The 13,690-nt window shown below is 34.4% G+C and overlaps 1 protein-coding gene across 1 annotated transcript in view; it reads right to left on the reverse strand.

Moving 5' to 3' along the window:
* Window positions 1–12,260, reverse strand: part of zgc:63863 (uncharacterized protein LOC393372 homolog) — a 36,244-nt gene extending 23,984 nt beyond the window's left edge. The window contains exons 1-4 of the mRNA XM_053491352.1: window positions 12,116–12,260; window positions 3,628–3,813; window positions 3,426–3,506; window positions 2,314–2,500 (exon numbers count right to left, since the gene is read on the reverse strand). Of these exons, the coding sequence (XP_053347327.1) occupies window positions 2,314–2,500; window positions 3,426–3,506; window positions 3,628–3,813; window positions 12,116–12,179 (518 nt within the window). The 5' untranslated portion in view covers window positions 12,180–12,260. The remainder of the gene's footprint in view (window positions 1–2,313; window positions 2,501–3,425; window positions 3,507–3,627; window positions 3,814–12,115) is intronic.
* Window positions 12,261–13,690: the final 1,430 nt, after the last annotated feature.

A 13,690-nucleotide genomic window follows, 5' to 3' on the forward strand; every position in this document is an offset into this window, starting at 1 on the left:
TTACAGTTCGCCAAAGAACACATTGACTGGCCTAAAGAGAAATGGTGCTATATTTTGTAGACTGATGAAAGCAAGATTGTTCTTCTTGGGTCTAGAGGCCACAGACAAACTGAAACAAACACTGAATTCAAGTAACAGTACACTGTGAAGACAGTGAAGCATGGAGGCACAAGCATCATGATATGGGGATACTTCTCATACTATGATGTTGGGCCTATTCATTACATTTCAGGAATCATGGATCAATTTGAGTACATCAGAATACTTAATGAGGTCATGTTGCCTCATGCCGAAAAGGAAATGTCCTTGAAATGGATGTTTCAACAAGACAACGACCCCAGACACAGCAGTTAGCAAGCAGCATCTTGGTTACAGACCAACAAGATTGACGTTATGGAGTGGCCAGCCCAATCTCCAGACCTTAATCCAATAGAAAAGTTGTGGCCTGACAATAAAAATGCTGTTTCTGAGACAAAACCAAGAAATGCAGAGGAATTGTGGCATGTCGTACAATTGTTACAGATGTGAAGCAGTTCTCAGAAACCACGGTTATACAACTAAATATTAGTTCAAAGATGCACAAGAAAAATTAAACTTTAAGCATTTTTGTTTAAACGGTAAATTCATCACTTTGTAAAGATGAGTGATGACACTGCTATTTTTTTGACCAGACTTATATTTGTTTTTCTTCACTTATATTAAACTAATAATACATTTAGCACATTTTTCTTCATGTTGTGGTTCAGAATAGAACGCACAGGGTGTCCAATGCATTTATGTGATTTAAATTAAAAGTTATTACATGGATATGGAGCTTTACTCACTTTTTCAACACACTGCTATTATTTTGAACACCACTGTATGTACTATTCTAGACCATTGCTGTGTACTAACACTATTGGTTTTCCTATTATAGTAAGTTTTTAATTTTTTTAAACCTAGTGAAATATATTTTAAGTACTTAACCTCTGGATTTTTCAGATTATTATTATTTTTTTAATGCGCAGTGAGGATTTTCGATTTAAGACACAGATCATGACAACCATCATGTTGACGGCTGAAGATTTTAAAGAATCTGCACAGAGTCTCAATGTAAACAATTCATCTTGTGTAGAAGAAGTATATCTGCACCCTAATGGTGTAACTTTTAATGTTATGTATGGTGTTGTAATAAAATATGTATCAACAACTTCTGACTAGACACAGTGAAGAGTTTCACATAGTGGTATAAACTGTACAACGGATACTGTACAAGCAGTGTGTGGAGTGTATGTGGACTACGAGCAGACAGAGGTAAAATCTTTTTATTCTGAAAATCTATTTCTTATTCCAATATATATTATTCCAAAATATATTTTAAGTACTTAACCTCTGGATTTTTCAGATTATTAATTTTTTTTTAATGCGCAGTGAGGATTTTCGATTTAAGACACAGATCATGACAACCATCATGTTGACAGCTGAAGATTTTAAAGAATCTGCACAGAGTCTCAATGTAAACAATTCATCTTGTGTAGAAGAAGTATATCTGCACCCTAATGGTGTAACTTTTAATGTTATGTATGGTGTTGTAATAAAATATGTATCAACAACTTCTGACTAGACACAGTGAAGAGTTTCACATAGTGGTATAAACTGTACAACGGATACTGTACAAGCAGTGTGTGGAGTGTATGTGGACTACGAGCAGAAAGAGGTAAAAACCTTTTTATTCTGAAAATCTGTGCTACATTGTCAGTATGTTTTGTCTCATTTATTATTATCAGATCATTGATTTGTTTAATATTTCCTTACGTGAAACCTTGACACGTCTCTCCACACAGCAGAAAGACAGAAAATCTATGATGAAAACATTCAATATTGTTTTTAAAACTGCTAACAAATGCTTGACACTTGGAAAATACTTTTGCATTTATCCAAGAAAAGTTGCTTGTTATGTGAATTTTTTAAATTAAACATTTTAACAACACTGTAATCATCTTTTTTTTGTCAAGGAAATAAAAATCTTAATATAAAAACTGTTTAAACACACACAAGCTTTCCAATTCTTGTTTTTTAGTTAGTGACATTGCTAATGCTGCTTTCATGAGAACGTTTCTGTTTGAAAGCAATTAGAGAAAACACATTGCTGGTTTACTGTGGGCATAAATAAAACGTTTTAATTTTATTTTATTTTTTTAATCTATATGCTCAATATCTTATGTTAAAACTCAATCTCAGATTCTCCACTCAGAGGATAAAAGATAAAAATTCCTATTCTTTAAGGAAAATAACTTTTTTAAAGCATTTTGTCATTCTGCAAAAGACCCAAACCTGAGGTGATGATTGGACAGTTTCTCAACCATGGCTATGGCCATGCGCTCTCCCACCACCAAAAGGAAAGTCACCACTATATCGTGGTAGCCCTGGTAGTAGTGCAGCTGAGGGTTTCTCCTGAGAACATCCAGGATAATGTCAATCAGCTGCTCCTGCAACACCTCCCTCTCATCAGCGCGCATCCCTGAGGCACACCGAGACACAGAGGACGAGAGAGACAGACAGACAGACAAAGATGAACATCCTGCCTTACTTTTTATATTTAGTAGCTGCAATGACTTTGATTTCATGATTATAAACAATAAGTTTAAATGTACATTTGTCAGATGACCTTATACAGAGCAACTTACATTAACTTATTTTACATCTGAGCAGTTGAGGGTTAAGGCCTTGCTCAAGAGCCCAACAGGGATAACTTGGTGGGCATGGGATTTGATCTTAGGACCTTCCGAACCATTTTCCAATGCCTTAACCACTGAGCTACCCTGGACGTTATTACTACTTAATAATAATTAAGCTTAGAGCTTAATAATAGATAATGCTTAGAGCAAAAAAAAAAAAATTCAAATAATAATCCTAATTATTATTATTATTATTATACTAAAATAATGTGATTTTTATTTTTTCCCTTAAGGTGGCTAATTGCTGTTGCATTGTACTAATGATTTTAAATTTTTATTATTATTATTATTTCATATTGATTTAATTCTGCAGAATTTTATATTAGTTCAGTTTGTAATATTCCAAAAGGAAAACAAAAAGAAAAAAAATCACACACATACGATATAAACTTAAAGATAAAAAAATAATTTATTTAATTAAATTTAAAAATGACCGTCATAATTAAAAGTTTGCCTGTTCTGATAAAGCCATCACTATTATATGAATTATTTTAGCAATTATTTTATATATAGAGGAATTAGTTTTTAATGCATTTTGCGGGTGTTTTGTAGGCCTCAGAATGACCCGATTGCTATTCCCAAGGCTCTCTAGACATTTCTAGACATACCGGTTACAAAACAACTCAGAGACGTTTCAGAATTCATCAACACGCAATCATGAGAAAAAAGACGAGTCACGTAATCTAATCAAAAGCAGACGAACACTACCTCTAGGGAATCGGCGCATGGAGCGCCTGACATCGAGAAGCACCTGGTTGTAGTCTTTGTGGTTCTCTCTGATATCTTTAGCTATTAAAAAAAAAAAAAAAAAAAAAACTTTAGATGAGTAATAAAGAACAGGTGCTTATATTTGATGCACTTCATTTTCTTCATTCTGGCTCTTACGTATGACACACAACTACACACTCACCAGGTTTGGCAGGAAGGTCAAACACGTTGATGTTGAGGAGTTTGGGCCAAACTTTTCTTCGCACATCATTTGTCAACAAGCCTCCCTCGCTGACAGCTGCACTGCGCAGGGTCTCAATGTCCACAGGGTCACTGTTCAAAGCCTGCTGGATGTCTGCTAGCTTCTGCTTCTTCCATGACATGTGCACTGAAGACAGGACAGGAAAAAAAATCTGAATTAATCTCCAGAAGGTTAAATCTAATTGAACTTCAGATGGAGGCTTACTTGTCTGGTTGTTTCTTTTACATATTTGTATTTTCCTTTTGACTATGTCTTGATTTTGTAATGTGGCTTAGCTCATAAGGCTTGTTTAGAAATCATGTTCATGTAGAAACATGCTGCAGAACTGACTAGACAATCAGGAATTAGATTGAAGTGCAATTGTGTGTGAGCAAGGAATGAGTGGGAACAAAATATTGGTGAGTCACTTACTCTGTTTTTTTTTTCTTTTTATGTATTAAAACTATTTTTATGTCATACTAATATCACAAAACTAGAGCTTTTAGTATCAGAATAGTTATGTTGTGCCTGACAGAGACTTCCTCCAAGTTCTGACGTCACTTTTCGGTGCCGGTGCTCGTATCAAGAAGAGATGAAGATGATTGATGACAGGTGAAACTTCCTCTGGGAATCCACACCCATTTGATTCAGGGAGTGTGCTTTCGAAGCAATGATGAACCAACACTGTAAATACAAGATTTTCCTAGTTTGGCAACATTTTATTTTCTCTCCAGATAAGGAGTCTGCATATTAGTTCACTAGCTACTGTATCTGTCTTTGATGAGAAAATAGTTTGTAGAAAGAGTTAAATGGTTATAGATAAAAATAAGATGATCAGCTTTAATGTAATTAGTGATATTATTAAGTCAGGTTGACGCCCATGTACATGTCTGCCTGTATTTCTGTACAGCAGAACCCTGGCCAACTTTTTTGTAAGGTTGAGTATCTTACATTTCTGTGTCTTCCGCATAGTCTGTCTATACATGGTAAACGATCACGTTGATTGGTTCTGTTGGGTGACGCAAATGGCCACGCCCACCTCGAGGCAAAAGCTCTAATTTGGTAACCAAAAAAAGAAAAGCGCTAGATACTGTGACATTATCTGGCACATAATTGCTCATAACTTCTACTTATCATTTATAGTGCAGGTTTAACTTCAGGCAAATACCAAAGTACTGCCAACATTTCATTAAATTCTGGATGGACAGACATACAGATAGAACATTTCTGAGACTGGTTTTGGCTCCTCCACTGCATGAAATGTAACGATACCATTGAAAGATCAGTATGCACCAAAGAGATTTTTTTTCTGTACACCATCACCATCTTCCAAAATCTTTTTTTTTGGCAAAACTCCCAATTGCAAAATACCTTTTAATAAACAGCTGTCTAATATCACCTTCATACTTAGTGCCCTCCAATAAACACAAGCATATTTACTGCCATAAGATCAACACATTAACATTATAAATTATACACCAGTAAACAGGTGACAAAATCAAAAGCTCATTTATGCCTAACCTGTCTATTCTGATCTAAAAAAAAAAAAAAAAGACAATGGAGAACAAAGAACTAAATAAAGATAATGCTGGAAAAGATAGTAAGGCATCAGAACATGGCCCATGACGCACGGGGACCAGCAGGCAAAGAGTTTTTAAGACTTTGTTACCTTTCTATCCAAACTAGCTTTAACTTTTACTGTAATTTGAGCTACAGTAGCTAACAACTTTCGCTCCCGACACACAGCAGTAAGTCTTCGCAACCAATGACACTTTTACAAGGTCATCAGTTTTCATTCCTTTGACCGCTTTTGGTAGGTCGTGACTACCGCAGACCGGGAACATCTTACAAGAGCTGCATTTTGCAGAGTTGCTCTGACCCAGTCAGTCTAGCAATCTAGTGCACACACACATACATAGACAATTACATCAACTTTTGTGTTATTATAGAAAAGCAATGCTGTAAAGCATAATTATATAAACCCTGAGCCAGAATGATGACATTTAAGCACTGGCATTCTGTCAAATAGAGAGAGAGAGATTTTTGTGATCGATTTATTGATCTCAAACAGAAAATATATTGTTACAGAGAAGCCAGGTTACAAATTACCCCAAAAAAGGGTATGCAGAAATATTATTATTACAGTTAACTAGTGACACCATGTGGACTTTTTTATATTTACTAACAGAAATGTGCCCCAAGGGTTCAATGGAAGCTTCAGGTAATGAATTCATTTTCAAAACATCTGGCTGGAAAGCCTAAGTGCTTCAAGAAGATCTCACCATCCAAATGTAAATACACCCTTTAATGAATTTTCATACATGCTTAAAGAGTGTCTACTGTCTATGTACATCACATTCCATTCCAGCAAAACATTAAATGTGATCCAGTATCGTCTCCAATACAGACGCTCATTACCGTCTCTGTGCTTCTCCATTCCTGCGATATAATGTTTTTAATTTTGTTTTTTTTTAAAGAGGTTTCCTTTAACTGCAGCTCTGAACGTAGTTGCAAGGCAAATCCCAGGTTTATACGAATGCAGTTGTTATAATATTTTATTGATTCTTTAATAGCAAACAGCAGATTCTTCAGACTGTACATGCAATTAAAATGTGTGTAATAATTAAATGACAGCATTTTTGTTCTGATCCTGATCCTCTCAGAATGAAAGTTCAGAAAGAAAAGAGGAAGAAGAAGGTGTAGAAGTAATGACTGTTTAAAGATGTCATATGGTAAGAGAGAACAGGAACCATGCTTGATTCACAAACATTTCACATCAAATATAACTACAAAGAGATAAAAGTTTGATCACCGGCAAATTTTAGTGGCATAACAAGAATTAAACCCTCTGATCCATTCTCTCTCTCTCTCTTACATATTCTCTACAATATTTATGCTGTATATCAGGATTTCTTAAAGTTGCGTTCCCAAATCTTTTAAATGCTAGCACACATCAGGTCATGTAATAAGAATCGACCAATCAGCTTCAATCTTTGTCTTCCTGGTAAAATTCAATGTGTTTTTTTTTTATGTTTAAAGGATCAGAAGCAAAATAAGCTCCTTGTTTTTGGTTGCATTCTCGCTTGTGTTACATCTAGAGATTGGTGTGAATGTAAAGTTTACTTTTTCATGTGACAGTATTATTTTTAAATGAATGACAAGTTCCAGGAGCGCCATCTAATCGCCAAAAAAAAACAGTACATTTACACATAGTAACACAATATAAAATTGCAAAGCCAGCAGACATCTGTAAACTTTGTAATGTTAAAGGTTGAAGCTGTTTAGGTTCACAAGCAATGTTTTTGGAATGTATTTTAAACTTTGACTCTTGAATGTACTGTAAGATGCTTTAAAATTAAAGTTGCTTTTATTTAAGCATCTGATGTCATGCAGGCACACAGTGGCAATTTCCTCTAGGTTTTAATTTATTTTGTCTTAGACTGCCTTAAAAACGTCTTAAGTTTAAAACAAGTTTAACAAAAGTCATTTGCTTATCACTGATCATTCCGGACTTTTTGACCTTGAATAGAAATAAGATCCGGACCTTTGAATATCAAGTTAGAGAACCCCTGCTGTACAGGGTCACTCGGGGGTCCTGGAGCCTATTTCAAGCCCTTGGCAGAGTTACAACCTGAACAGGATGCCAATTTATCACAGGACACAAGCACAAACATACAATACTACAAGCAATTTGGAAACTCCAATTAACTTTTGGACTGTGGAAGGAAACTGGAATACCCGGTGGAAAGAAGATGAAGAAAGCATGCAATCGTCTGCATCAGATTCATGCAGTTAAAGATTTTTTTTTTTTTTTTTTAACTTCTCAGTTGTCACAGGAACTCGTTCTTTCACATCATGTACTACCCTCAAGTCTAAGTAATTTTCTTCTTTGGGTGTGGTCAGGGTTTCTAATACATCTTTTTGTCCTGATAGCAAAAGGTGTCTTGTCACAAGGAGGGTTTATACTGAAAGATTACAAAGAGCTGAGATCTGAGCAAGTGAGTCTGTGGATACAATGTAGCGTCTAGTAGTGTGTGTGTGTGTGTGTGTGTGTGTTACGAGGCTGAAGTTAGCTCCTTATTCGCAGCTTCCGATTCGTTTGGCTTCTTATTGCGCAGCGTCTCACTCTGCGGCTGATGTTAGCTCCTTATTCGCCTCGTTACTAACGGGAGTGTTCACGTTGGCGAAAGCTGCGCAGTTTATCAATAAAACGTTTTTGGTGGCTTAAACCATTCTGGCCAAGCGAATATGTACTATACCATACCTAGCAGGTACCCAACTATACAGTAAAAGTGAAATTGTCCTGGCCCAGATTGATTTTACACTTTAAATATCAAATGGAACTATGTCATTCTATTATGCACAATAATGTGAATAAGAAGCCAGATGTCCGAGACCATTTTAGTACCTTAAATCTCTTTGGGCCAGGCAAATATGAACTATACAACATCTAGCAGGTACCCAACTATACAGTAAAAGTGAAATTGTCCTGGCCCAGATTGATTTTACACTTTAAATATCAAATGGAAATATGTCATTCTATTATGCACAATGGTGTGAATAAGAAGCCAGATTTCCAAGACCATTTTAGTACCTTAAATCTCTCTGGGCCAGGCAAATATGAACTATACAACATCTAGCAGGTACCCAACTATATAGTAAAAGTGAAATTGTCCTGGCCCAGATTGATTTTACACTTTAAATATCAAATGGAAATATGTCATTCTATTATGCACAATAATGTGAATAAGAAGCCAGATTTCCAGGACCATGTTAGTACCTTAAATCTCTCTGGGCCAGGCAAATATGAACTATACAATACACAGCAGGTACCCAACTATATAGTAAAAGTGAAATTGTCCTGGCCCAGATTGATTTTACACTTTAAATATCAAATGGAAATATGTCATTCTATTATGCACAATGGTGTGAATAAGAAGCCAGATTTCCCAGACCATTTTAGTACCTTAAATCTCTCTGGGCCAGGCAAATATGAACTATACAATACACAGCAGGTACCCAACTATATATAAAAAGTGAAATTGTCCTGGCCCATATTGATTTTACACTTTAAAAATAAATGGAAATATTTGGCTTTTTAATTGTATTATTAAATCGACTTTTGAATTGAGAATTCGTTTTATTTCATTTTTTTTCATTGTTTTTTTTTAAATGGTAGTGATTTTAATGTCAATTGAACTTTAGAACAGAATTTTCCAGCGTATCGAGCGCTCTGACTGATTAATGGATATGTATTAATTATTCAGCAATCACTATATTTTTAATATTTGCCTATCCCTTACTTGCTATATACACTCGCTAAATTATAAGTATGTTAGGAGAGTATGCTACTATTCAAACTGATACATTTTAATTCTTTTATACAGCACATTAATGATAGTAAAAAATGTTGCACATAGCAATGATAACTAATGATAACATTTATTAAAAAATTACCCAAACAGGTATTAACAATACAGAGATGCACATCCAAAATGCAATGACAAACTATATGGGATTATCCTAAATTTTTTGACAGTAAACTAATTTAATTTTCATTGTATCTCTTACATTTTCCAAAAACACTAGCATGTCCTTCATTTTGGAGAAGACAAATGAAAAATTCACTAGAATATCTTCTTTTTCATCTTCTCCAACATTTTCTAGTGTGTCAGATTTACACAGGGCCTTCTCAGCTTCATCCTTGTTCATGTACAAGAGGTGAAGCAACATTTCCACCGGAAAAGCTGTTTATTTTAATTGCGCCACCTCTCAGCTTCCAAAATGCACTGATATACTTGGTGACTTTAAAATCAGAAAATATATTAATCTCAACACATATGCAGTGATTAACACAGTGATTAGTTTACTGCTGATGTTGATGGCAAAAAAGAGAATAAAATAGGCTAAATTTCAGTTTGTTACAAAAACCTTAAACACTGTTCAGTCTATGGCAGTAAAACATTTAATCCCATTTCTTTTGTTCAATCACTGAATATGCTGAAGACAGGACAAACAAACACACAAACTAATTTAATTAGCATATATACTACATTTAACATATATTACACACATTAATATACATTATATGCATTACCATATATGGAGGCTGATCTGAATGGTAACCCACTTCTAAATTGTCCTGCTAAGATAACAGAAATTAAAAATATTAATTGTACAATTAGAAGCAAAATTAGACCTGGTAGTTTGTTGCTAAAATGTAAAAATGGTTGATAAAGTGTGTAAAGACATTAAAACATTTGCAAACTCTGGTCCGACACTGACTCTTGCAGTATGATGTATATTTTTATGTTACTAAATGCTAATTAGCTGTGTGGTTGTCTATCCTGTTTTCAGCATGCTAGTGTTTTTGGAAAATGTAAGAGATACAATGAAAATTAAATTAGTTTACTGTCAAAAAATTTAGGATAATCCCATATAGTTTGTCATTGCATTTTGGATGTGCATCTCTGTATTGTTAATACCTGTTTGGGTAATTTTTTAATAAATGTTATCATTAGTTATCATTGCTATGTGCAACATTTTTTACTATCATTAATGTGCTGTATAAAAGAATTAAAATGTATCAGTTTGAATAGTAGCATACTCTCCTAACATACTTATAATTTAGTGAGTGTATATAGCAAGTAAGGGATAGGCAAATATTAAAAATATAGTGATTGCTGAATAATTAATACATATCCATTAATCAGTCAGAGCGCTCGATACACTGGAAAATTCTGTTCTAAAGTTTAATTGACATTAAAATCACTACCATTTAAAAAATAACAATGAAAAAATTAAATAAAATGAATTTTCAATTCAAAAGTCTATTTAATAATACAATTAAAAAGTCAAATATTTACATTTAATTTTTAAAGTGTAAAATCAATCTGGGCCAGGACAATTTCACTTTTACTATATAGTTGGGTACCTGCTAGATGTTGTATAGTTCATATTTGCCTGGCCCAGAGAGATTTAAGGTACTAAAATGGTCCTGGAAATCTGGCTTCTTATTCACATTATTGTGCATAATAGAATGACATATTTCCATTTGATATTTAAAGTGTAAAATCAATCTGGGCCAGGTCAATTTCACTTTTACTATATAGTTGGGTACCTGCTGTGTATTGTATAGTTCATATTTGCCTGGCCCAGAGAGATTTAAGGTACTAAAATGGTCTTGGAAATCTGGCTTCTTATTCACACCATTGTGCATAATAGAATGACATATTTCCATTTGATATTTAAAGTGTAAAATCAATCTGGGCCAGGACAATTTCACTTTTACTGTATAGTTGGGTACCTGCTGTGTATTGTATAGTTCATATTTGCCTGGCCCAGAGAGATTTAAGGTACTAAAATGGTCTTGGAAATCTGGCTTCTTATTCACACCATTGTGCATAATAGAATGACATATTTCCATTTGATATTTAAAGTGTAAAATCAATCTGGGCCAGGACAATTTCACTTTTACTATATAGTTGGGTACCTGCTGTGTATTGTATAGTTCATATTTGCCTGGCCCAAAGAGATTTAAGGTACTAAAATGGTCTTGGAAATCTGGCTTCTTATTCACACCATTGTGCATAATAGAATGACATATTTCCATTTGATATTTAAAGTGTAAAATCAATCTGGGCCAGGACAATTTCACTTTTACTGTATAGTTGGGTACCTGCTGTGTATTGTATAGTTCATATTTGCCTGGCCCAGAGAGATTTAAGGTACTAAAATGGTCTTGGAAATCTGGCTTCTTATTCACACCATTGTGCATAATAGAATGACATATTTCCATTTGATATTTAAAGTGTAAAATCAATCTGGGCCAGGACAATTTCACTTTTACTGTATAGTTGGGTACCTGCTAGATGTTGTATAGTTCATATTTGCCTGGCCCAGAGAGATTTAAGGTACTAAAATGGTCCTGGAAATCTGGCTTCTTATTCACATTATTGTGCATAATAGAATGACATATTTCCATTTGATATTTAAAGTGTAAAATCAATCTGGGCCAGGACAATTTCACTTTTACTGTATAGTTGGGTACCTGCTAGGTATGGTATAGTACATATTCGCTTGGCCAGAATGGTTTAAGCCACCAAAAACGTTTTATTGATAAACTGCGCAGCTTTCGCCAACGTGAACACTCCCGTTAGTAACGAGGCGAATAAGGAGCTAACATCAGCCGCAGAGTGAGACGCTGCGCAATAAGAAGCCAAACGAATCGGAAGCTGCGAATAAGGAGCTAACTTCAGCCTCGTGTGTGTGTTGTCGTGAACAAAAGATTAGGACAGGACTACACAGTGTGTGTGTGTGTGTGTGTGTGTCCACGTAGCTGACACGTCAAGACCTGCTCCCATAAACAAAGTAAACTCATCACTCCACCTTACTGTAATATTTAATATTCTAACAATATAAATGAAATTAAAGCCAGACTCCTGCTCACCTTCGTGTCTGCCTGTTGTTGCTCTGCCCCCATTCACCTGGTGGGGTTTTTTCACCTTTTTCATCACTTTTACGTTTACGATATATTAATACATGATAAATATATTTTTATAGAATTTTTAAACGATTTAAAAGATTTTTATCGCAGCTCTATATTTACAATAAACTGGCATTTGCTCGAAGTTTCCAATCCAGCACGTAAATCAGTTCCGTTTCAATGCCGGTGACTCAACCACACTTGATTGCAGGAATTTGTTTTCGAGCTTTCATTCTATTGGATGAAAACAATTTAAAGCAGGCATTTGATTGGTCGGATGTCTGCGCGCTACTCCAGGGGAAGAGCTATAAACATGAGAGCATGGCTATGTTGCCAAGTTTTTAATAATCCCTATTAAAAGGCTTAACATTATGAATGAATTTACTGCGATTACTATTAAAATGGAGCTGAAATAAAATTATTATATATAAACAAGAATATAAACAATTTACGGCTTAATATACAAAGCAAATTCACGTCAATTCATTTTATATACGTATGTGTAGTAAATTTGCCTATCTTGCATGTTTGGGATTATTTATTAAAATGTATTTCTTTATTTGTTGCATGCACAACATTACTCAGTATGATACGCATTTAAATATGTATTATATGTAGAGCATATGACTTTATATTACACTAGAAAATACAATTAAACTAAAAATAGAATTTGCAATAAAAAAATAATAAAAAGAAGAAAAAGCAAGGAAATAATAATAAAGTCTTTCCAGAGTTTAAACTGGATGAATATGCAATGTATATTTCTCTTTATCTGCTCCCACACTTACTCATAAAGTCAAACACAGTTCTACAGACTGTATGTTTGGCTTATTAAATTGATAGAAGACAAAAGTTATTTATCTTATTAAACGTGTTCACGCTGTACAGCCTGTAGTAGTGTGAGTCAGTTAGGTGTGTTCACGCATGTCAGCTGCTGTCTATCTGCGGACATTTGCATGTCATGTCTGAGGTGCGCACAAGGTGGCAGTGTTACACAGAACACGTATTAAGAATATATATTTTAATTAAGAAAAAAAGCAAAGTACAAGAAAAAGAGGTATTTACTTGTTTGTCATATTTAGTTATTAGAGGCAATATTACGTTCCCATTTTGTAGAACATTTTATGTTCATGCACCTCCGTTACCCAAGGCTTCCAACACCCCGCCCCAAAAATTTATTTTATATTTTACATTTGTAATTTACAAAACAAGAGTGTTACACAATGAATTTGCATGTGTTAAAGCTGTCTTATCCAGAGCGACTTACAAAAGTGCTGTGAAGTTTCCGTAATTGGATCAATCCTTACATTTGATTACTATGTTATTAACTTTAAGTATTGGTCTGGGTTCCTTTCTTTTTTTATTTTTAGGTTAACGCAAATATCTAAGAAACAGATAGATATTTAGTCATTGCATAAAGATTGCCAGTGACTCAGTAGTACAAACATTACTGAAATAAAAGTAATGAAATAAAAAACAGTAGTCTATTACTGAAATAAAAAAGGACTGAACAAGCACCAGAGTGGCCTGTGGGGAAAA

Source organism: Clarias gariepinus, chromosome 3 (genome assembly GCF_024256425.1).
Source record: "Clarias gariepinus isolate MV-2021 ecotype Netherlands chromosome 3, CGAR_prim_01v2, whole genome shotgun sequence".
Taxonomy (NCBI): Eukaryota; Metazoa; Chordata; class Actinopteri; order Siluriformes; family Clariidae; genus Clarias; species Clarias gariepinus.